Raw genomic sequence first — 24,962 nt, 5'->3', positions numbered from 1 at the left:
CTGAGTATTATCTGACAGAATTGCAGGGGTGCCAATACTCTTGGCCACCACTGTATATCCAGGAAATCCTTCTTGGAGGTCACCTGATCAGGTGCAGTATCTGAATCCCTTCCCCCGCCAACTCTTCTGGCATAACTTGGTTCCGCTTTATTTCTTCTGGCCAGCAGATGGCAACCTTTCCTCATCTCTGACACATCCTTTAAGAATCCTCCTTTATTGCACTTTACTACATTCCTCCCTCCTTTTTGCTCGCCAGTCCTCGGGTGAGTGGACGCCTTGCAGGGTTGACGTCTCCTTTCAGGCAGCACAAATTCAGACAAGAGTTGAGCACACTCTTCTGTTTTCTGTTGAATCTGAGACCAGATAAGCTCCTCTTGGGCAAACAGGTTAGGGGGGATTCCGGCATTAGCCTGCCCAGTCCGGCGGCTCTTCTCCTGCAGAGGCAATTCTGGAGTTCCTGAAGAATCAATCACTGGGGATTGCAAATCGCCTCCCGATTCATTCTCTGCCCCACTTGAGGGTGGCACTGGCAACTCTGGCAGACTCAACGGTACTGTAGCCCATCCTTCTTCATCCACCCAAGGTCCCGGTTTGTGGTGCCTCAGCCATCTCAGTTGGAGATTGTCCCGTGACAGTCCTCCACTTCGGAAGAGCAGGGCCGCAGCATGTTACGGTGCAACACCTAGGGTGTCATCCGCTTTGGGTTGGACCTCGTAGACCGGGTTATCCAGGTGGACCTTCTTCACCACTCGATAAGGTATCACCTCCTAACGGTGATCCAGTTTACTTCCGAGCCGCTTGGCTCGAACTAGCACACGGTCTTCTGACTGGAGTGGTCCACCCGAGGTCGTTGCCAACTTGAATGTTCCACTTCCCGGAACTTCTGTTCAACCAACCTTCACACAGCGTGAAGTCGGCGTCGGTGCTCCCGAATCCTGGTACTTGGGCTGCTGCCCGGGCAGGGGTCTTCTGATACTAGCTCCAGTTCGGTGATTTCTCGTCCATTCCTCCCAAACAGCAACATGTAAGGGGTGTAGCCAGTAGTCGCATGAACTTGATTATTATACACCCACACCAGCTCAGACACAAATTCGGGCCACTTCGTCTTCTTGTCTTCTTCCAGAGTTCGCAACATCTGCATCAGGATTCGGTTGAAGTATTTTCAGGCCCCATTCCCCTGGGGGTGATATGGCGTTGTTCGGGATTTATCGATTCCATAGATACGATACTGCTCATCCTTCACTCGCCCCTGGAAGCAGGCAACTTGGTCGGAATGTATTAGCTTTGGGCATCCATATATTTGAATGAAATCTTGGCAGATGGCCTTAGCCGCTGCTTCAGCGGTCTGGTCCCGAGTAGGAGTCACCATTGCGAACTTGGTGAAGTGGTCAGTCATCACCAAGCAATACCCGTAGCCATTGTATGAAGTTTCGATCATCAGATAGTCGATCATCAGGACCTCCAAGGGCGCAGAAGTTCGGACGGACTGAACAGGAGCCCTCTGCTCCGGGGGCTTACTTAGCTCACACTGGCGATATTTTCAGCAAACTCCCTCAACTTCCTGCCACAGTTGAGGCCAGTACACCAGTCGTTGTAACCACCGGAAAGTCTTCTCCACACCAAAGTGAGCGCCCTTCTCGTGAGCTTGTTTGGCCAGCTGTACCACTAGTGCTTCTGGAACCAGTACTTGCCAGGTAACGTCGAACTCTCAAGGTAGTTGGATCCTTCGGCATAGCAAGCCATCCCTCAGGAAGAGCCTTTCCCACTGGCCTAAGATTTGCAGGGTAGTTGGAAGCGAAGCAGCCCTGGCCTCCTGATTGAGCTTTTCCCCCAGGTCGACCCATTCTCTCAGTTTCGCCAGTTCTGGGTCAGACTGCTGTAGATGTATCCACTCGTCTCTTGATCGTCCTAGAATTTGAGTGAGTCTAGGCTCTTCTCCGGACTCCTGGGCGTCTACTACAGCAGCGGCAAACCGACTGAAATCCGTGATCTCGTCGCCTTCACGCTCTTTGTCTATGTCCCTCTTTGGCCCCGCTTGGGTGACTTGGGACAAGGCATCTGCATGCGTGTTCAGGGCCTTAGAATGATAGGCGATCTTGTACTGGTACTTAGACAGCCTCGCGACCCACCGCTGTTCCAATGCGCCCAGCTTCACATTCTTCAGGTGGGCCAATGGGTTGTTGTCTGTCTGCACGTGTACTTCTGATCCCGACAAGGGATAAGAGTCCCGCACAGTGCATCAATTAAGTTTCTGGTAGTCTACACAAAATCTTAAGGTACCTTCCTTCTTCCGGACCAACATGATAGGGGCTGCCCAGGGGCTCTGACTCTCGCGTATCAAGCCATTCCGCAACATGTGAGCCAACAGTACTTTCACCTCCTGATACATCTGAGGTGTGATCTGCAGTACCTCTGGAACACATCTGCTCCACTCTGTAGCCTGGCGCCAAATCTCCCTGCGTCTTGGCGCGCTGGGCTTTTATATTCAGGAAATTCTTCCGGGAGGTCACCTGATCAGGTGCAGCATCTGAATCCCTTCCCCCTCCAACTCTTCTGGCATAACTTGGTTCCGCTTTATTTCTTCTGGCCAGCAGATGGCAACCTTTCCTCATCTCTGACACATCCTTTAAGAATCCTCCTTTATTGCACTTTACTACGTATGCCCCATGCAGAGGAGAGCAGAGTGCTGGGCACAGAGGTTCAGAGCTGGAATGTGGTAATGGTGGAATATCAAGAACATCTGATAGAAACCCAAGTAACTCTAAAGTAAATGAACTCAAAATAAACTGACAGTTAAAGTAAAGAACTCCATAAAAGCTAACATAGTGCTCATTAATATGGGCAGCAAAAATAATTTATACAGTAAATAACTTGTACTAGTATTCATTGGGAAATGGTTCTTGTGGAGCAGACTGTGAGGATTTCATGGCGTACTCTTGTTGACTTGGCATGACTAGTGATTTAGAAACTACAGTACATTTGATTAAACTGAATGGGAGAAGATACAGATTAGATATTAGAAAAAACTTTTTGACAGTGAGGGTGATCAATGAGAGGAACAGGAGGCCACAAGAGGTGGTGAGTTCTCCTTCAATGGAAGTCTTCAGAGGCTGGACGGACATCTGTCTGAGATGGTTTAATGAGTCCTGCATTGAGCAGGGGGTTGGACACAATGACCCTGGAGGTCCCCTCCAGCTCTAACATTGTATGATTCTATGAGTTTGTGCACACTAACATCAAAGATCCTTTATTACATCAGCGCAGTTGACTTATACTTCATTGAATTGACAATAATTTCTTGTTTTATAGGAATTATCAGATGAAATGAAAGCCTTTGTGGAGCAATATGGGCAGAACAGTGATGGGAAGATCGGCATCGTAGAGGTAGGTTCTCCATTTTTTCCACTTTTTCTCCCGTACACCATGAGCTAAGCAGCTGTAAATGTGCAGGAAGAATTGTATGGTATAAATGAGTGACTATCATCCATTAGTGAGAAAGTCATGAAGAAAATGAACCGTGCTGAAAGAAAATTAGCAGGCAGTGGTATAAATCAGGTTTATTCATTATCATGTCTTCAGTAAGTTCTCAGAGCAAAAGCTTTTGTGATTCTCCCAATGGAAAGCAGAAATAACACAAAGCAGGGCAATGTGACACTGGATGGGGGTTCTGAGTCGAAAAAGTAAAGTTACAGTAATCCTTATGAGAGAGAAATATCATACACTGAGAAAGAAGGGCTCAATAAGAAATTCTTTCAATGCTCGTCTTCCCCTCCTAATATAATACTGTATCTTGTGCAGCCATGACCAAGTGAAATGCCCCAATCCTTACTTCAGATGGGATTAATGAGGAGTTTTCTGTATTGCAAGACAAAATGGAGTCCACTTCTAAGTCCAGAATTTGCACTTGGGGGAATCTCTGCCAGAAATACTCATATCACGAGTCTAAGGAAGGTGCATGTACTGCCCCTATAGTAGGCCAAGACTGCCATGGTGAGATCAGCAATGTTGTACATGCCCATACAACTACTATTTCTTTATCAATTGCAATGGTGTATTTAGCCAAAACCATCACCCCAGGGTTTATAATATGCTTTTGTATGGTACTACAACAGGAAAAATTTAGCATTTCACGGTGCCCATTAAAGCAAATGGAAAACCATATAAACATGATCTCAATGAGTGCTTCAGCCTTGAAGTCCTCCATGGTAACACTGAATCCTCTACCTCTTTCCACTATGGCTTTTATTTTTATAACATCCATATGCTTCATAGATTTTATGGATAAGGGCTGTTAAAGGGTACCTATTATTTTTAACAACCTTGTTAAAAGTTTTGATCAGTAGGGATCTTGATGGGTCCTCCACAGACAGAGTTTGTACAAGACACTTCGCTTACCAAGTCCCAGAGGAACCTGAACCTTCAACCTTTAACTCCTATATATGGATTTTGACTTACAATTGGGTCTCCTGGGTTGTGTCCACAGAGTAGCTGCCAGTCGATTAAATGAGCTGGCAGAGGAGGATGTAAACCAGTAAGGAATGACACGGGACAAAATTTGGTGATAGGGAAGAAGTCAGGGAGGTAGCAAAGGTAAAAAAAAAAGGAGGACAGAGTTAGAGACTGAACGGCCAGGCAGGCACAGTCAATCCAACATCAGCATGTTAATAAAGCAGTTAGGGTCAGATATCAGGGCAACAGGAGAATCAACCAGAGTCAGTATATACACTGCTCAAAAAAATAAAGGGAACACTCAAATAACACATCCTAGATCTGAATGAATGAAATATTCTCATTGAATACTTTGTTCTGTACAAAGTTGAATGTGCTGACAACAAAATCACACAAAAATCATCAATGGAAATCAAATTTATTAACCAATGGTGGCCTGGATTTGGAGTCAACTCCAAAATTAAAGTGGAAAAACACACTACAGGCTGATCCAACTTTGATGTAATGTCCTTAAAACAAGTCAAAATGAGGCTCAGTATTGTGTGTGGCCTCCACGTGCCTGTATGACCTCCCTACAACACCTGGGCATGCTCCTGATGAGGTTGTGGATGGTCTCCTGTGGGATCTCCTCCCAGACCTGGACTAAAGCATCCGCCAACTCCTGGACAGTCTGTGGTGCAACGTGATGTTGGTGGATGGAGCGAGACATGATGTCCCAGATGTGCTCAATCGGATTCAGGTCTGGGGAATGGGCGGGCCAGTCCATAGCTTCAATGCCTTCATCTTGCAGGAACTGCTGACACACTCCAGCCACATGAGGTCTGGCATTGTCCTGCATTAGGAGGAACCCAGGGCCAACCGCTCCAGCATATGGTCTCACAAGGGGTCGGAGGATCTCATCTCGGTACCTAATGGCAGTCAGGCTACCTCTGGCGAGCACATGGAGGGCTGTGCAGCCCTCCAAAGAAATGCCACCCCACACCATTACTGACCCTCTGCCAAACCGGTCATGCTGAAGGATGTTGCAGGCAGCAGATCGCTCTCCACTGCGTCTCCAGACTCTGTCACGTCTGTCACATGTGCTCAGTGTGAACCTGTTTTCATCTGTGAAGAGCACAGGGCGTCAGTGGCGACTTTGACAATCGTGGCGTTCTGTGGCAAATGCCAAGCGTCTTGCACGGTGTTGGGCTGTGAGCACAACCCCCATCTGTGGACGTCGGGCCCTCATACCAGCCTCATGGAGTCGGTTTCTAACCATTTGTTCAGACACATGCACATTTGTGGCCTGCTGGAGGTAATTTTGCAAGGCTCCTGCAGTGCTCCTCCTGTTCCTCCTTGCACAAAGGCGGAGGTAACGGTCCTGCTGCTGGGTTGTTGCCCTCCTACTGCCCCCTCCACGTCTCCTGGTGTACTGGCCTGTCTCCTGGTAGCGCCTCCAGCCTCTGGACACTACGCTGACAGACACAGCAAACCTTCTTGCCACAGCTCGCATTGATGTGCCATCCTGGATGAGCTGCACTACGTGTGCAACTTCTGTGGGTTGTAGAGTCCGTCTCATGCTACCACAAGTGTGAAAGCACAACCAACATTCTAAAGTGACCAAAACATCAGCCAGAAAGCATTAGTACTGAGATGTGGTCTGTGGTCCCCACCTGCAGAACCACTCCTTTATTGAGGGTGTCTTGATAATTGCCAATGATTTCCATCTACTGTCTATTCCATTTGCACAACAGCATGTGAAATTGATTGTCAATCAGTGTTGCTTCCTAAGTGGACAGTTTGATTTCACAGAAGTTTGATTTACTTGGAGTTATATTCTGTTGTTTAAGTGTTCCCTTTATTTTTTTGAGCAGTGTACTTATAACTGGTAACTCCCAGCAGTATCTGGGAGTTTAAGTAGGGTGTAGTACTACTCCATTGGCCACAACAGGGAGCTAATTACTCCTGCTGAGTTTCTGGACAGCACACACCCATTCTGCCTTACTGGCAGACTGGACAAGTCTGCCCAGCCTAGTGGTATTGTCCATGAGGTCTCCTCCATCACCAGTCGTGCCCACAGAATGAATATGCCAGTGTCTGGTGACAGAACCAGACCTAGCATGAGAAGTTCCGGGTGGAGATGTGACTCTCATAAATCACTAAAATATAAAGGCAGAAGGGTTCAAGCAGAGTATTGTGCCGCTTCATTTGTGATCAGCTCTATTCTGCTCTCTTCTGAGAGACGAGTTGCATGGATCCATAAAAAAAGCTAAAGAGAAATGCGGGGACTCAGCTCAGTGTTTCCGTTTCCTCATTTAAGAGATTTTCAAGGTCTCGGCACCCAGACCCCCGCCGATCAAAACTTCTCACACGTCACTATAACATGGTAAAAGTATTTTAAAATGATAAGTATACTGTAACTTTAACATATGAAAAGTGGTTGAAGCTATTAGGTAGATGCTAATCAGGCCATATAGATATTCACATGACCTCATAGCACTAAATAGAGGCACATAATAGGATTTGTCACCTGCAGTTACCTTATCTATTCATGGCTTCCAAGTCGCAATAGGAAATCGTCTACGAACATTGCACACAGAAAAAGGCAAATGAAAGGGAAGATAATTAAGATTTAATATAAGGATGCTGTACCGTGCTGTAGATTTGTTAATTGATGTACAGGACTGGACTGGCCCAACAGAGTACAGGAGAAGCCTCCATTGGGTCCAGGTTCTGACACATTAGTGGGCAATGAATATAATAGGGAACTTCAGGTCCAGCAGAATAGAGCCCCATTTTAGCTGATTTTGAGGTTAATCAATGTCCACAAGAGTCTGTTTGTCTATTTTGCATGTGATGATTCGCAAATTACCCATGGGACCTTATACATGATATGTCCGGTGTGTGCAGTGATAACAGAAGAAAAAAGCCATAGGTGTGCAACCGAATGCCGAGCACTGCCGAGGGAAGGACAAATGGGCAAAAAATAAAAAGGATGTTGTATTGCTAAAATATATATGAAACAACAAGTTCTGGTGCAATGATAACAGCAACGATCAGAAAGAAATGAAAACTGGAAGTGCACGGTGCAGCTCAGAAAACCATTAAAGTATATAGTGAGGGGCTTGTAATAACTGGTTGCAGTGAAATGATAAGATAAAACACTGTATAACAACTATGTATAAGGATGTAAATAACAATTATCAGCCAGACTACATAGCAAGCACTAATTATACCTAGAACCCAATGACAGACACGTCCCTTCTCTGGAATTGTACCTGTTATTTAGAGTCATATGGATACATTTAATAATAGTCTTAAAAGAATTTTCCATTAAAAAAAAAAAAGAAATGGTACCGGTGGATAAATGTGATAAAATAATAAAAGAAGCGGTTCATACATGTTTGATCCTACAATATTTCAATGTCACTGTTCTGGTGCTTCCTTTGCTGCTCAAGTTCCCTATTTGCTTAACCAATGACATTCGTTCCACACATGTGACCACTGCAGCCAATCACTTGTATCATACACCACCAAAGCCAGTAACTGGCTGCGGTGGTCACATGCATCTGGTCAAAGGTGGATCTAGATTTTCTGGCACTACGGGCAAGAATGCAATTTGGTGCCCCCCCTTTTCCCCTCTCAAGCGGTTTGAGTAATCATCATGTGATCGCTCATATGTGATTTGCACACTTATAGTCACGAGCCAACGAGCTGCTGTTCCTCAATGATCAGTGACAAACTATAGTCCCTGCTTCATAAACAGCAGCAGGAAGAAAAGTTTGTTGTTGTTACATGACCGTAAGTATGAAAATCGCATATGATTGGCCAAGTAATGACTGCTTGAACCAGCAAGCAGAACTGAATCCTGACAGTGAATATATTACACGCTGTTAGGATTGGGCATGCTACAGTGCTTAATTTTATAATTAAAGGTGTTGTCCAAGTTTGTGATGAAGGTCTGCAGTCACTCTTGCAGAAGCAAGAGTGGACAGTCATGTGAGTTCAAGTATGTGATTTGCATACGTCCGGTCACATTCCTACTAGACGTATCCAGCCTCACTTAATTCACTTGTATTGAGTGAGGTCATACATGTCTAGTCGGCACATGACACTTTGCATGCAAATTGCATACTTGCAGTTTCATGACCTCCCGCTCTCACTGATGCTACCAGAGAATCCTGACAGTGTGCAGTGCACATGCTGTGAGAATTCAGAAGTCTGAAGTCACATAAAGTATCATCAGTATATGAATACATTGTCAGGACCACCATTCGTACATGACCTCAGCACCAGAACCACCATCAGTACAGAAATACAGTACAGACCAAAAGTTTGGACACACCTTCTCATTTAAAGATTTTTCTGTATTTTCATGACTATGAAAATTGTACATTCACACTGAAGGCATCAAAACTATGAATTAACACATGTGGAATTATATACTTAACAAAAAAGTGTGAAACAACTGAAAATATGTCTTATATTCTAGGTTCTTCAAAGTAGCCACCTTTTGCTTTGATGACTGCTTTGCACACTCTTGGCATTCTCTTGATGAGCTTCAAGAGGTAGTCACCGGAAATGGTTTTCACTTCACAGGTGTGCCCTCTCAGGTTTAATAAGTGGGATTTCTTGCCTTATAAATGGGGTTGGGACCATCAATTGTGTTATGCAGAAGTCTGGTGGATACACAGCTGATAGTCCTACTGAACAGACTGTTAGAATTTGCATTATGGCAAGAAAATAGCAGCTAAGTAAAGAAAAACGAGTGACCATTGTTACTTTAAGAAATGAAGGTCAGTCAGTCCGAAAAATTGGGAAAACTTTGAAAGTGCCCCCAAGTGCAGTTGCAAAAACCATCAAGCGCTACAAAGAAACTGGCTCACATGAGGACCGCCCCAGGAAAGGAAGACCAAGAGTCACCTCTGCTTCTGAGGATAAGTTTATCCGAGTCACCAGCCTCAGAAATCGCAGGTTAACAGCAGCTCAGATTAGAGACCAGGTCAACGCCAAACAGAGTTTTAGCAGCAGATACATCTCTTCAACAACTGTTAAGAGGAGACTTTGTGCAGCAGGCTTTCATGGTAAAATAGCTGCTAGGAAACCACTGCTAAGGACAGGCAACAAGCAGAAGAGACTTGTTTGGGCTAAAGAACACAAGGAATGGACATTAGACCAGTGGAAATCTGTGCTTTCGTCTGATGAGTCCAAATTTGAGATCTTTGGTTCCAACCACCGTGTCTTTGTGCGACGCAGAAAAGGTGAACGGATGGACTCTACATGCCTGGTTCCCACCGTGAAGCATGGAGGAGGAGGTGTGATGGTGTGGGGGTGCTTTGCTGGTGACACTGTTGGGGATTTATTCAAATTTGAAGGCATACTGAACCAGCATGGCTACCACAGCATCTTGCAGCAGCATGCTATTCCATCCGGTTTGCGTTTAGTTGGACCATCATTTATTTTTCAACAGGACAATGACCCCAAACACACCTCCAGGCTGTGTAAGGGCTATTTGACCAAGAAGGAGAGTGATGGGGTGCTACGCCTCCACAGTCACCAGACATGAACCCAATCGAGATGGTTTGGGGTGAGCTGGACCGCAGAGTGAAGGCAAAAGGGCCAACAAGTGCTAAGCATCTCTGGGAACTCCTTCAAGATTGTTGGAAGACCATTTCCAGTGACTACCTCTTGAAGCTCATCTAGAGAATGCCAAGAGTGTGCAAAGCAGTCATCAAAGCAAAAAGTGGCTACTTTGAAGAACCTAGAATATAAAACATATTTTCAGTAGTTTCACACTTTTTTGTTAAGTATATAATTCCACATGTGTTAATTCATAGTTTTGATGCCTTCAGTGTGAATGTACAATTTTCATAGTCATGAAAATACAGAAAAATCTTTAAATGAGAAGGTGTGTCCAAACTTTTGGTCTGTACTGTACATCACCAGAACCACCATCATTACATGAATAAATCACCTGAACAAGGCTCAGTTCATGAATACATTACACTAGAACCACCATTCGTACATCAATTGTAATGTCACGTCAGCCCCATATACATTTGTATCACATGACCCTACAACACCTAGTATGTCCCCTGAATGACGCGAGTACAATTGATTGTTGGGAGCTAGTGCGCTATATCTTCTCTGAGCTAGCTGTCAGCTTGAAAGCCAGCTTGGAAAATGGCCGAATCCCACTATGGGGGGGAGAGGTAAAATGCACCTTGGGCCGTTGCATCAGGCAGCCTAATAGTAGCCCCCTGCCGGCTGAGCCAGAGGCAAATGCCCCGCGTGCCCACCCCCCTCCCCCATATATGCCCGTGATCTGGCAAAACTGCAGAGGGGCAGTACTGGAATATCAGATTTAATCGGTAAGTACTGCGTCTTTTCTTATTTTATCACACCCAACCTCCCTTCCATTTTTTTGAAGAAAATGGAAAACCCCTTTAAATTTCTATTGTTGTTATGAAAATATAATGCAAACCATAATTATTTGTGGCCACTGACATTAACCTGAACAGAAGGTATGAACCTGTACTGATGAGGAGTGCCTGGGGTGGTCAGCAGAAGTCCATGACATCCTTTAAAATCCCGGCACTTAAATGGCTGAAGCTTGAGACTCCCATATAGGAATTATCAATGTAACTATCAGCTGGTTCTAATTGGTCCATGACAGCTGCAAGCCAGTGATAGAAACAGATTAGCCCTGTAGAATGGGTTTACAGCTCCTCAAATTATCCCCCTACAATGTAATGCTAATTCTAGGGACGCCCCAAGGAAAATGTGTGCTATACCTAGTGCAGGGCGTAAGGGGCGTAATACAGGAGTTCACTTGGTGTTCTATGAATTCATGTACGGTGCCTTACAAGGGTCCCTCAGGCCTTGCACTAAAAATATCATCATAGACTGTAGAATGAGTTACTTAATGGAAGGCACTTTAGACCAATCTTCAGATATACATTTACAATCCGCTCCACAGCTATAAGGGAAACCCCTGTGGTTTCCTGTTGAGTGTATGGTCTGCTTGTGCCTATACAGAACTCAACAACCAAAGTGAACAGACAGCAGCAGTGTAAAGCATGGGGAAGGGATAAATAAACAGCCTCAACTACTCATTAATCAGAAGACCAGATAAAGAATGGTGATCCTGAAGAAGGCTCCAGCAGGGGCTGAAACGTCGCAGTATGGGTGAATTAAGTATTTTTTCACCTACCAATCCACAAGAGAAGGTTTTAGAGGTGTATATACAGAAAAGATTATTCTACCTGCAAAACTGATACACCACACTGAAGTAATGAATTTAAAAAAATATTTTTTATATTATTTAAAAGAAAACATTATGTTAAATGTATATGTATGAAGGAGATTCCAGGAAAATAGTGAGCACAAATGAGCAGGAAAATGGGGGGAGGATGGGTATATAAAAATATTAAATGAGTAAAATTGATCATAAGATGACTGTAAACAAGGTATGAAATTAAATCCACAAAAGTAAAAGTGCAAGTGAATTTATGTATATACGGTAAGTATTCATAAATATACTTTAATATACCAATTTCCTTATATTAAATAGCACAATTCAAAATGGAAATAGAAATATGGTCCATAACATATCACAAATATATTTTAGAAAGTGATCACATCACAAAAGCATATGTAGTATTGAATAAAGATCTTACTAGACTAGTATAAGAAGTAATTAAATACGGAGAGGTGTTGAGTTCTCCTTCAATGAAAGTCTTCAAACAGAGACTGGACAGACATCAGTCTGAGATGGTTTAATGAATCCTGCATTGAGCAGGGGGTTGGACACAAAGCCCCCGAAGGTCCCCTCCAACTGTAACATTTTATGATTCTATGATATGATATTTCCATCACAGCAAACAAATATTTACCCAAACCTGATACCAAAGACCTGCACCCTGATGCGCGTTTTGCACATTTCCTTCCTCAGGGGGGTTCATTGCTGATAGAGCACTGCCGCTTTTTTGTGCTAGCTAAACAGGAGGAACGTCTCAGTAAATGTAGCACCCTGAGGATTCGGCTGCTACAGGGGTATTGCACCTCAAGCCAGAGGTGTGATATTCCACTCCCGGGTAAGGATGGAGTGTGGAACTGAGCTCAGTTAGCTGCATACACTACATACATCCCATTTCCGAGGGACAGACCGATGGTACTCCCACTAGATATATGTGCAGGTACGATAGTGTCTGTCCCTGGCTGGAGTGGGAGGGGGGTGGAACATCCCAGTAGTGTAGGGGCAGATAGGGGGAGCAGTCTGGGTAATGCTAGGAGCTCATTGGGTGCTGGTCACCTGAGCTCACACATAGAGGGAGTATATAAGGTGGGAACCATCTTAGATCAGGGTCGGTCAGTCTTCTGTAGAGAGTCAGTCAGTCCTGAGAGAGGTCCAGGAGCGCCTGCAGAGAGAAGAGAGAGAGGAGAAGAGAAGGACCCAGAGGGGGAGAAGAAGGAACCCCAAGAACCCAGAATTAGACCAGAAGGGTGAAGGGTTGGCACGCAAGGGAACCGGATCCCAAATTAGTGGAGGAGAGAAACAACCCTCAACTAAGAACCGGAGGCTGCGACATTACATGTGGAGCAGCCCCTCACCAAGTCCACTAAGAAGGCACACCAGGTATAGGGTCAGGGAACCCCGAAGAGGTGCACCCACCAAGAGGCCCGAGGGAGCCGGACATAAGTGGACCCCTGGTGAGGAAGGCCAGTAGAGAGGACAGTCAGAAAGGGAGCTCAGGACCACGCTCCAGAATTGCTTGGGGGTTGGCCGAGTCCAGGACCTGGTGGACGCAGCACGGCTCGGGCGGTCACTCAAGGCCAGAGTGACCAACAGAACAGTAAGTAAAAACCCTGAACTGCACAGCCCGACTCTGAGTCTTCTTACCATCCACACTGCACCACCACTACCACCATCCTCTACACCTGACCCCCTGAGGCTATACCCCTCCCGTTGGGGGTTATACTACCAGAAGCTGCACATACACCACCAGCCTCAGCGGACCCTGCTGCAGCGGCGGCCGTATTGACCGCAAATCAATGGGTGGCGTAGTCGACACTAAGAACACTAACAACATCTGTAAAGACTGCCACACACTGAGCTTGACACCCTGGGCACGGACCGGGTCACCGCCACTCGGATACTACAACCCCCATCTGATCCGGCTCCGGGTATCCCCCAAACAGCACTGGCCCAGGGGGCGCGTCAACTTTGGCGTAGTCGGCAGGATAACGTGCCCGCAACAACCGGGTACTGCGTGCCTGAAGGAAAGTTCACCGTTACCTCAAAAATAAGTTTCCCGCCGGTTCCGGAGGGTCCCCGCCAACGGACCCCATCACAGGTCGTTTCCCGCCGGTTGTCCGCCATTTGCAGCTTTTTCCCGCCATCCATGGAGTTTCCCGCCACTGGGAGACGATTCCCGCCATTTCCAAAGATTTCCCGCCTTGGAAGAGCGGACGCCATTATGGGCGTGCCAGAGGGTGGCAAAAGGCCACCTCCCATCGTGGGCCAGGTCGAAGAATGGCGCCAAAAGCGGAAACCGCGCCCACCAACAGAGACTGTGATGCTGGAAGTGTCCATCAGCGTGAGAGAACTGCCCCTGGAACTGACAATCACTAAGTTGCCCCGGGACCACCCTCAATGTGGGCGGAGACAGAACAAAGGAGCGAAGATGGGTGCAGCCTGGAGGAGTCTGGAGAGAGCGCACCCGGAGACAAGAAGTCTGGAGAGGAGTCCAGAGAAAGCGTACCCGGAGATGGAGGGAGAGACAGGCAGCACCGACCCAGTGGTCAGGAGCCTGCTGCAAGCAACAACCCCACTAGGCTTAGTGGAGATCCTAGCACAGCTCCCCCGAGACCGGGAGTGTGCACAGACCGCGCTGGAGGGCCTCGCACGGAGGATGGCCCAGGTGCAGCAAGACACGCTGATGGAGTGGAGCCGAGAGATGGCCCAGCAGACCGGAACCCGTCAGCGGAGCACGCCACCCGAGACGAGGAGACAGACCGCCTCTGAGGATGGCGCAGGAGGAATGAAGGCAGGAGACGGCGCCGAGAAGGGAGCTGAACGGACGGAGGCAGGTAAAGGGGACGTCTCTACCCCGAGCCGAGAAACCGTGTACCTGTCCCAGCTCCCCGTCGCAGAGCCCGAAATTCCCCCTGCCGTGCCCGTCGCTGCATCGTCACCGTGCCAGACTAGGCCTCAAGCAGAAGCCGCGGCCGCGACCCCTGTGACGTCACGCGTCTCAACCCTGAGCGCGGCGAAGCAGGAAATACCATCGGCCTGGTCGCAAGGTCTAGTACCTCCGGGCGCCGCAATTCCAACAGCGCCCCCTACCTCCGCGGAGCCACCGGCCTGGTTGCAGGGCCGAGTACCCCCGGACGCCGCCGTCCTTACGGTGCCTTTTACCTTTAGGGTGCCCCAAGACTGGTCGCAAGGCCTGGTCGACCCGGGCGCCGCTACCATCAACGCGCCCTCAACATCTCGAGTGCCGCACCTGGGCGAAGATCTATTTGCCCAGCACACGTGCCCGGATGGGCAGCCCTTTGTATGGCCCCAGGAGTACTACCAACTGGAACTCCAAAGAGCAAGGCCCCTGTGCGAGCCCCTGATTCCGGCTCCGAAGCCCGTCAGGAGAACCCCGCTCCCGCTAGAAGAAGCACAATTCGAGTGGGACCCCACCGGAGGAGACCTCATGGGGTTCACTCAAGAAACGCGGGCAGCCGCAGCAGAGCGAGTGGAGTGCTGCCGCCAGCAGTTGGCAGCCTTCGAGCAAGAGCGGAAAGAGAGGCGGATCCGTGAGCAGCGGCTGCAGGAACAGAGCGCAGGGCAGAAGAGCCGGACCAGGAGGAACCCCCGTGCAGCTCATGGTCCCCGTACCATCGGGACTGTGATTAAATTCAATCTGCAGCATGGGTGGGGCTTCATAAGAGACCATCATACCCCCGGCGACGTCTTTGTAACCCGCAGAGACGTAGAAAGCCATCTGCCGGAGGGACACAGAGGTCGTGACCTGTACGTAGGGGACGAGGTCACGTTCACCCGGCACAAGTGTGCCAAAGGACCCTACGCCCTCCATGTACATCGCCTGACGGAGGAGGAGCTGCGGTGTGAGGAGGAGCAAGAGGACCCGGACGGGTCTGAAGACAAAGAAGGAGCAGGAGGACGCCGTCATTAAAGTACGGTAAAGAGACTGTAAATAGTTACCCGTCGGGGTACAGTGAACTGTTGCTGCTTTAAATATGTCCCCGTTGGGACAAGAGTGAACTTTAACCTGTGTGTCCCTAGTCCCACTGACCGAGGACTGAGAGCGGTCATTCCTCCCTAATACCTGGCCGAGGACTGAGAGCGGCCATACCTCCCCTTGTATATAGTTGCGCTTTTTAAGGCGCCCCCTACTGGTTTTATAGGAAACCGTGTTTCTAAAAGAGACTGTCGCACTTTACCCGGTCACAAGTCGCACCGTGGCCGGAGGAACAAGAAAGTTTACAAGAATGTTATTTATGAAAAGTTTTATATGACAGGTTTATTGCTCATGATATATATATAATGTTTTATATGTTCATGTTGTTATGAAAATTTGTATGTTTGTGGATGTTTTGTTCTCTTACAGCCCGAGGACGTGCTGTGATTTACCAGGGGGGAATGTAGCACCCTGAGGATTCGGCTGCTACAGGGGTATTGCACCTCAAGCCAGAGGTGTGATATTCCACTCCCGGGTAAGGATGGAGTGTGGAACTGAGCTCAGTTAGCTGCATACACTACATACATCCCATTTCCGAGGGACAGACCGATGGTACTCCCACTAGATATATGTGCAGGTACGACAGTGTCTGTCCCTGGCTGGAGTGGGAGGGGGGTGGAACATCCCAGTAGTGTAGGGGCAGATAGGGGGAGCAGTCTGGGTAATGCTAGGAGCTCATTGGGTGCTGGTCACCTGAGCTCACACATAGAGGGAGTATATAAGGTGGGAACCATCTTAGATCAGGGTCGGTCAGTCTTCTGTAGAGAGTCAGTCAGTCCTGAGAGAGGTCCAGGAGCGCCTGCAGAGAGAAGAGAGGAGAAGAGAAGGACCCAGAGGGGGAGAAGAAGGAACCCCAAGAACCCAGAATTAGACCAGAAGGGTGAAGGGTTGGCACGCAAGGGAACCGGATCCCAAATTAGTGGAGGAGAGAAGCAACCCTCAACTAAGAACCGGAGGCTGCGACATTATATGTGGAGCAGCCCCTCACCAAGTCCACTAAGAAGGCACACCAGGTATAGGGTCAGGGAACCTCAAAGAGGTGCACCCACCAAGAGGCCCGAGGGAGCCGGACATAAGTGGACCCCTGGTGAGGAAGGCCAGTAGAGAGGACAGTCAGAAAGGGAGCTCAGGACCACGCTCCAGAATTGCTTGGGGGTTGGCCGAGTCCAGGACCTGGTGGACGCAGCACGGCTCGGGCGGTCACTCAAGGCCAGAGTGACCAACAGAACAGCAGTAAGTAAAAACCCTGAACTGCACAGCCCGACTCTGAGTCTTCTTACCATCCACACTGCACCACCACTACCACCATCCTCTACACCTGACCCCCTGAGGCTATACCCCTCCCGTTGGGGGTTATACTACCAGAAGCTGCACATACACCACCAGCCTCAGCGGACCCTGCTGCAGCGGCGGCCGTATTGACCGCAAATCAACGGGTGGCGTAGTCGACACTAAGAACACTAACAACATCTGTAAAGACTGCCACACACTGAGCTTGACACCCTGGGCACGGACCGGGTCACCGCCACTCGGAGACTACAACCCCCATCTGATCCGGCTCCGGGTATCCCCCAAACAGCACTGGCCCAGGGGGCGCGTCATATACCTAAGTCCTAATTTACAGCTTATGTCATATTATGGTCAGTGATAGGAACAAAGTCAATTAGTAGAAAATGAGTAAACTAAAACACTCATCTACAGACAATCCAAGACATTTATTTATTAATGACACAAAATTGTCAATATTCTTAATTAATTGATAGTGGGCCCATTATTCTGTATGGAGGACTATGTGCAGCCCATTATTGTGCATGGAGGACTGTGTGGTGCCCATTATTCTGTATGGAGGACTATGTGGTGCCCATTATTCTGTATGGAGGATTATGTGGGGCCCATTATTCTGTATGGGAAACTATGTAAGCCCATTATTCTATATGGAGGACTATGTGGGGCCATTATTCTGTATGGAGGACTATGTGGGGCCATTATTCTGTATTTAGGACTATGTGGGGCCATTATTCTGTATGGAGGACTATGTGGGGCCCATTATTCTGTATGGAAAACTATGTGCAGCCCATTATTCTATATGGAAGACTATGTGGGGCCCATTATTCTATATGGAGGGCTATGTGGGGCCCATTATACTGTATACTGGTTGGCCTGCGACTTAGTCCAAGTTTAGTGAATCCTGCATTGAGCAGGGGGTTGGACACAAAGACCCCAGAGGTCCCCTCCAACTGTAACATTTTATGATTCTATGATATGATATTTCCATCACAGCAAACAAATATTTACCCAAACCTGATACCAAAGACCTGCACCCTGATGCGCGTTTTGCACATTTCCTTCCTCAGGGGGGGTTCATTGCTGATAGAGCACTGCCGCTTTTTTGTGCTAGCTAAACAGGAGGAACGTCTCAGTATACCTAAGTCCTAATTTACAGCTTATGTCATATTATGGTCAGTGATAGGAACAAAGTCAATTAGTAGAAAATGAGTAAACTAAAACACTCATCTACAGACAATCCAAGACATTTATTTATTAATGACACAAAATTGTCAATATTCTTAATTAATTGATAGTGGGCCCATTATTCTGTATGGAGGACTATGTGCAGCCCATTATTGTGCATGGAGGACTGTGTGGTGTCCATTATTCTGTATGGAGGACTATGTGGTGCCCATTATTCTGTATGGAGGACTATGTGGGGCCCATTATTCTGTATGGGAAACTATGTAAGCCCATTATTCTATATGGAGGACTATGTGGGGCCATTATTCTGTATGGAGGACTATGTGGGGCCATTATTCTGTATTTAGGACTATGTGGGGCCATTATTCTGTATGGAGGACTATGTGGGGCCCATTATTCTGTATGGAGGACTATGTGGGGCCCATTATTCTGTATGGAAAACTATGTGCAGCCCATTATTCTATATGGAAGACTATGTGGGGCCCATTATTTTATATGGAGGACTATGTGGGGCCCATTATTCTATATGGAGGGCTATGTGGGGCCCATTATACTGTATACTGGTTGGCCTGCGACTTTGTCCAAGTTTAGTGAATCCTGCATTGAGCAGGGGGTTGGACACAAAGACCCCAGAGGTCCCCTCCAACTGTAACATTTTATGATTCTATGATATGATATTTCCATCACAGCAAACAAATATTTACCCAAACCTGATACCAAAGACCTGCACCCTGATGCACGTTTTGCACATTTCCTTCCTCAGGGGGGTTCATTGCTGATAGAGCACTGCCGCTTTTTTGTGCTAGCTAAACAGGAGGAACGTCTCAGTATACCTAAGTCCTAATTTACAGCTTATGTCATATTATGGTCAGTGATAGGAACAAAGTCAATTAGTAGAAAATGAGTAAACTAAAACACTCATCTACAGACAATCCAAGACATTTATTTATTAATGACACAAAATTGTCAATATTCTTAATTAATTGATAGTGGGCCCATTATTCTGTATGGAGGACTATGTGCAGCCCATTATTGTGCATGGAGGACTGTGTGGTGCCCATTATTCTGTATGGAGGACTATGTGGGGCCCATTATTCTGTATGGGAAACTATGTAAGCCCATTATTCTATATGGAGGACTATGTGGGGCCATTATTCTGTATGGAGGACTATGTGGGGCCATTATTCTGTATTTAGGACTATGTGGGGCCATTATTCTGTATGGAGGACTATGTGGGGCCCATTATTCTGTATGGAAAACTATGTGCAGCCCATTATTCTATATGGAAGACTATGTGGGGCCCATTATTTTATATGGAGGACTATGTGGGGCCCATTATTCTATATGGAGGGCTATGTGGGGCCCATTATACTGTATACTGGTTGGCCTGCGACTTTGTCCAAGTTTAGTGAATCCTGCATTGAGCAGGGGGTTGGACACAAAGACCTCAGAGGTCCCCTCCAACTGTAACATTTTATGATTCTATGATATGATATTTCCATCACAGCAAACAAATATTTACCCAAACCTGATGCCAAAGACCCGCACCCTGGCGCACGTTTCGCCCATTTCCTTCCTCAGGGGGTTCATTGCTGATAGAGCACTGCCGCTTTTTTGTGCTAGCTAAACAGGAGGAACGTCTCAATATACCTAAGTCCTCATTTACAGCTTATGTCATATTATGATCAGCACCTTGGTAGTATTAAAGGTTGGCCAGTGATAGGAACAAAGTCAATTAGTAGAAAATGAGTAAACTAAAACACTCATCTACAGACAGTCCAAGACATCTATTTATTAATAACACAAAATTGTCAATATTCTTAATTAATTGATAGTGGGCCCTTTATTCTGTATGTCAGACTATGTGCAGCTCATTATACTGTATGGAGGACTATGTGGGACCCATTATTCTGCACGGAGGACTATGTGGGGCCATTATTCTGAATGGAGGACTATGTGGGGCCATTATTCTGCATGGAGGACTATGTGGGGCCCATTATTCTGCATGGAGGACTATGTGGGGCCCATTATTCTGCATGGAGGACTATGTGGGGCCCATTATTCTGCATGGAGGACTATGTGGGGCCCATTATTCTGTATGGAGGACTATGTGGGGCCCATTATTCTGCATGGAGGACTATGTGGGGCCCATTATTCTGCATGGAGGACTATGTAGGGCCCATTATTCTGCATGCAGGACTATGTGGGGCCCATTATTCTGCATGGAGGACTATGTGGGACCCATTATTCTGTATGGAGGACTATGTGGGGCCCATTATTCTGCATGGAGGACTATGTGGGGCCCATTATTCTGCATGGAGGACTATGTAGGGCCCATTATTCTGCATGCAGGACTATGTGGGGCCCATTATTCTGCATGGAGGACTATGTGGGACCCATTATTATGTATGGAGGACTATGTGGGGCCCATTATTCTGCATGGAGGACTATGTAGGGCCCATTATTCTGCATGCAGGACTATGTGGGGCCCATTATTCTGTATGGAGGACTATGTGGGGCCCATTATTCTGCATGGAGGACTATGTGGGACCCATTATTCTGTATGGAGGACTATGTGGGGCCCATTATTCTACATGGAGGACTATGTGGGGCCCATTATTCTGCATGGAGGACTATGTGGGGCCCATTATTCTGTATGGAGGACTATGTGGGGCCCATTATTCTGTATGGAGGACTATGTGGGGCCCATTATTCTGCATGGAGGACTATGTAGGGCCATTATTCTGTATGGAAGACTATGTGGGGTCCATTATTCTGTATGGAGGACTATGATGGGCCCATTATTCTGCATGGAAGACTATGTGGGCCCATTATTCTGCATGGAGGACTATGTGGCGCCCATTATTCTGTATGGAGGACTATGTGGTGTCCATTATTCTGTATGGAAGACTATGTGCAGCCCATTATTTTATATGGAAGACTATGTGCAGCCCATTATTTTATATGGAGGACTATGTGGGGCCATTATTCTGTATGGAGGACTATGTGGGGCCCAATATTCTGTATGGAGGACTATGTGGGGCCCATTATTCTGCATGGAGGACTATTTGGGCCCATTATTCTGCATGGAGGACTATTTGGGGCCCATTATTCTGCATGGAGGACTATGTGGGGCCATTATTCTGTATGGAAGACTATGTGGTGCCCATTATTCAGTATGGAGGACTATGTGGGGCCCATTATTCTGTATGGAGGACTATGTGGTGCCCTTTATTTTGTATGGAAGACTATATGGGGCCCATTATTCTGTATGGGGGACTATGTGGGGCCCATTATTTTGTATGGAGGACTATGTGCAGCCCATTATTCTATATAGAGGACTGTGTGGGGCTCATTATTCTGTATGGAGGACTATGTGCAGCCCATTATTCTATATGGAGGACTATGTGGGGCCATTATTCTGTATGGAGGACTATGTGGGGCCATTATTCTATATGGAGGACTATGTGTGGCCCATTATTCTGTATGGAGGGTGATGTGGGGCCCATTATACTGTATACTGGTTGGTCTGCGACTTTGTCCAAGTTTTTCATTTGAGCCCTCTGTGTATTTGAGTTTGACATCCCTGGTCTAGTGTCACCTACTCTATAAGTCAATGTCTGACCCTTTAGCAAGCCTTAAAACATGTCTGACACTGCTGGATCCTCTTCTGGCTTCAGTTAATAAAACTGCTTTAAAATCTTGCAAGTTTGCAGTCTTAGGCACGTTGGAAGTTATTATGAAAAAAAAATTACTAGGGGCCCGATTCATAATTCTTTTTGTACTTTTTTGAGTCAAATTTGGTATTGATGTATTTTTTTCTATTTGTCACAAACTCAAGCTGCACCATTTTTGCACTAGTTTTTTTTCCGTCCTTGCCACTTAAAGACTGAAATGTGTAATCTCAAAGCTTAATAAAATGGCCGTGCATCATATTACTCAAAAAAGGGCAAAGTAAAGTAGAAAGAGAAACAATTAGGGATGAGTGGACCCGAATGTAAAAGTTCCGCATTTGTACCTGACAGTTGCTGTCCGCTGCAAAACGCAGAACACAGACTTTCCCGGAAGTCCGTTGCAATGTTCGGAGTTCTGGGGGAAATCCGTTGCAGAGAGGGACAGAGAATTTTTTTCCAGATCCAAAGTTCGGGTCTCCATTGTTTTCAATGGGGTTTGGGTTCTGGCTCAAGTTTTGGTACAGTTCTGGTACCCGAACCGAACTTTGAACTAAAGTTTGGGTTGGGTACCAGAACCAGAACTTCCACAGGTCCACTCATCCCTAGAAATAATAAAACAATTTTTGAGTTTGCATCAAATTCAACAAACATTCTGCACTAAGATAAATTTTGGTGCAGAATCTGCCAGCACTAAAAGAAAGACAAGATACGGTACATGCAGGGTTGGACTGGCCCACCAGAGAACCGGAGAATCCTCCGTTGGGCCCTAGCTTCTCCTTCAAGAGAGTTCATAGTGCAAACCTTGCAGCTGCTGTGGGGCTCTTGAGTGAAGGAGGAAGGTGGGCCCTCAGAACCAAATCCTTTGGTGGGCCCAATGTTCTTCAGTCTGACACTGAGTACATGTATATATCCTAAGACCTTCATTTCCTTTTGATGGTGTCCCAGAGTCGCTGGGGGGGATTCATGATGGGGGATGCAGCTTAGTGTTTACAGAGAATGCACATTTAGTGTTGGGGATCGAACAGCTTTGATTTAGAAGAAATCCAAATTCTGCCCAATTAAGACTCGTGCGAATCTCCCAATGTTAGGTGTGTGATGCTTTACCACAACTCTTACTTAAAACACATCAATGTATTTTTAATGACCTGGATCTGCAGCTGAGCACAGAGCAGCAATGAAGGGCATGTATGGATTCTACGTACCCTATGTAAAAACGATTCTAGGAATAATACAGGGAAATATAGGAGCATTGCCAAATGTATTCTCAACATTATATTACTGTATCACACAGCAATATCAGATGTAAAATCCCATACACATCCCGCTCTGTAACTACAGCATCCTTGACAAGGTGCATCAATATTGCATATACATGTACATTGCAGGTTTCATGCATAATGTATAAGCTCATATGAAGGCAATGCGTCTGTATTTACATGACGTCCATCTCTCCTAATGAGCACTATAATATATAACGATTTTCGGTCTATAACATTCAATGCCTGCAAGCTAGTTTATATAATCCGTTTTTCTGTGGAGCCCTTACATTTTAATGTAAATGTATACAAAAAATAACAGGAATTAAAATATTACAGGACCACAATATTTCAGACTGTGAGTGCCCATCTCAGTGGTTGAGTGCAAGTCATCTCCGCACTGGGACCAGGGGTGTAACAGGAAGGATTCCCACCCATAATTCACCATTTATATTAATTCGGTCTTCCTATATGTCAGAGGAACCTTCAGGCTCCGTCAGGTACCTGCAACCTTTTGCAACTACTACCCCTGCACCACCTGTACCTATACTTATGACTGGGATAAGCTCATTGTAACGAGGAAACTAAGATTTAGCGCCCGTCTTTTCATTTGTGTTTTTTTTTTTAAGGGAGTCTGTCAACAGGATTTCACCCTTCAAACTCTTTATATCTGCATGTAGGCTTTCATAGACAAGTCCTGCATTACCTTTAAATGGCAATTCTGTTCCTCCATTACTGAGACATCAGTGTTTGTAGTGATTAGAAGAAAACACAGCCTCATGCTGATTTCTGAGTGTATGAAGTCCGAAAAAGGAGAAAATGCCAGCAATTGCAAAAATAACTAAATTGAAACATTACATATACAGTGGCATGTAAAAGTTTGGGCACCCCTGGTCAAAATTACTGTTATTGTGAACAGTTAAGCAAGTTGAAGATGCAATGATCTCTAAAAGGCCTGAAGGTAAAGATGACACATTTCCTTTTGTATTTTAGGCAAAAAAATATATTGTCATTTTTTACATTTCAAAAATTACAAAAAGGAAAATGGGCTGATGCAAAAGTTTGGGCACCCTGCATGATTAGTACCTAGTAGCGCCCCCTTTTGAAAGTATCACAGCTTGTAAACACTTTTTATAGCCAGACAAAGGTGTTTCAATTCTTGTTTGAGGGATTTTCATCCATTTTTCCTTGGAAAATTCTTTCAGTTCCGTGAGATTCCTAGGCAGTCTTGCATACACTGCTATTTTGAGGTCTAGCCACAGATTTTCAATGATGTTCAGATGAGGGGACTGTGAGGGCCATTGTAAACGCTTCAGTTTGCACCTTTTGAGGTAGTCTATTGTAGATTTTGATGTGTGTTTAGGAGCATTATCCATTTGTAGAAGCCATCCTCTTTTCAACTTCAGCTTTTTTACAGATGGTGTTTTGTTTGCATCAAGAATTTGTTGAAATTTCATTGAATTCATTCTTCCCTCTAACCATGAAATGTTCTCTGTGCCATTGGCTGCAACACAACCCCAAAGCATGATTGATCCACCCCATGCTTAATGGTTGGCGAGATGTTCTTTTCCTGAAATTCTGTGCCCTCTTTTCTCCACATACCTTTGATCATTGTGGCCAAAGAGTTCTATTTTAATACAAAAAAGAGCATGGACCGCACCTCCAAAAAATCATACATTTGATCTAATGCCTCTCGGCAAAAATATATATAACTGAGCATGAGGATCTTAGTTTAACATTCTGATGATGAAGCCCACTGCCATGTCACGGCAAACCTCGTAGTGAGTCCTAACATTTCCGGTCTAAAAGGAGCGGCAAAAAGGAGCGGCCTGGAGTCATGGGGACTCAGTCTTGCAGCATGGGTGCTGTGGGGCACA

At 46.2% G+C, this 24,962-nt stretch overlaps 1 protein-coding gene across 2 annotated transcripts in view; it reads left to right on the top strand.

Moving 5' to 3' along the window:
• The window catches only part of CALB1 (calbindin 1), a 122,462-nt gene that overhangs the window by 6,089 nt on the left and 91,411 nt on the right, over positions 1 to 24,962 (top strand). For both annotated transcript variants that reach the window (XM_073679569.1, XM_073679567.1), the window contains exon 3: positions 3,310 to 3,384. In XM_073679569.1, the coding sequence (XP_073535670.1) occupies positions 3,310 to 3,384 (75 nt within the window). The remainder of the gene's footprint in view (positions 1 to 3,309; positions 3,385 to 24,962) is intronic.

This window comes from Phyllobates terribilis, unplaced genomic scaffold (genome assembly GCF_046119375.1).
Source record: "Phyllobates terribilis strain yellow unplaced genomic scaffold, ASM4611937v1 Scaffold_4__5_contigs__length_816908805, whole genome shotgun sequence".
In the NCBI taxonomy this organism is placed as follows: Eukaryota; Metazoa; Chordata; class Amphibia; order Anura; family Dendrobatidae; genus Phyllobates; species Phyllobates terribilis.
The sequence above is the reverse complement of the archived record's forward strand: the minus strand, read 5'-3'. Positions and strand labels throughout refer to the sequence as shown.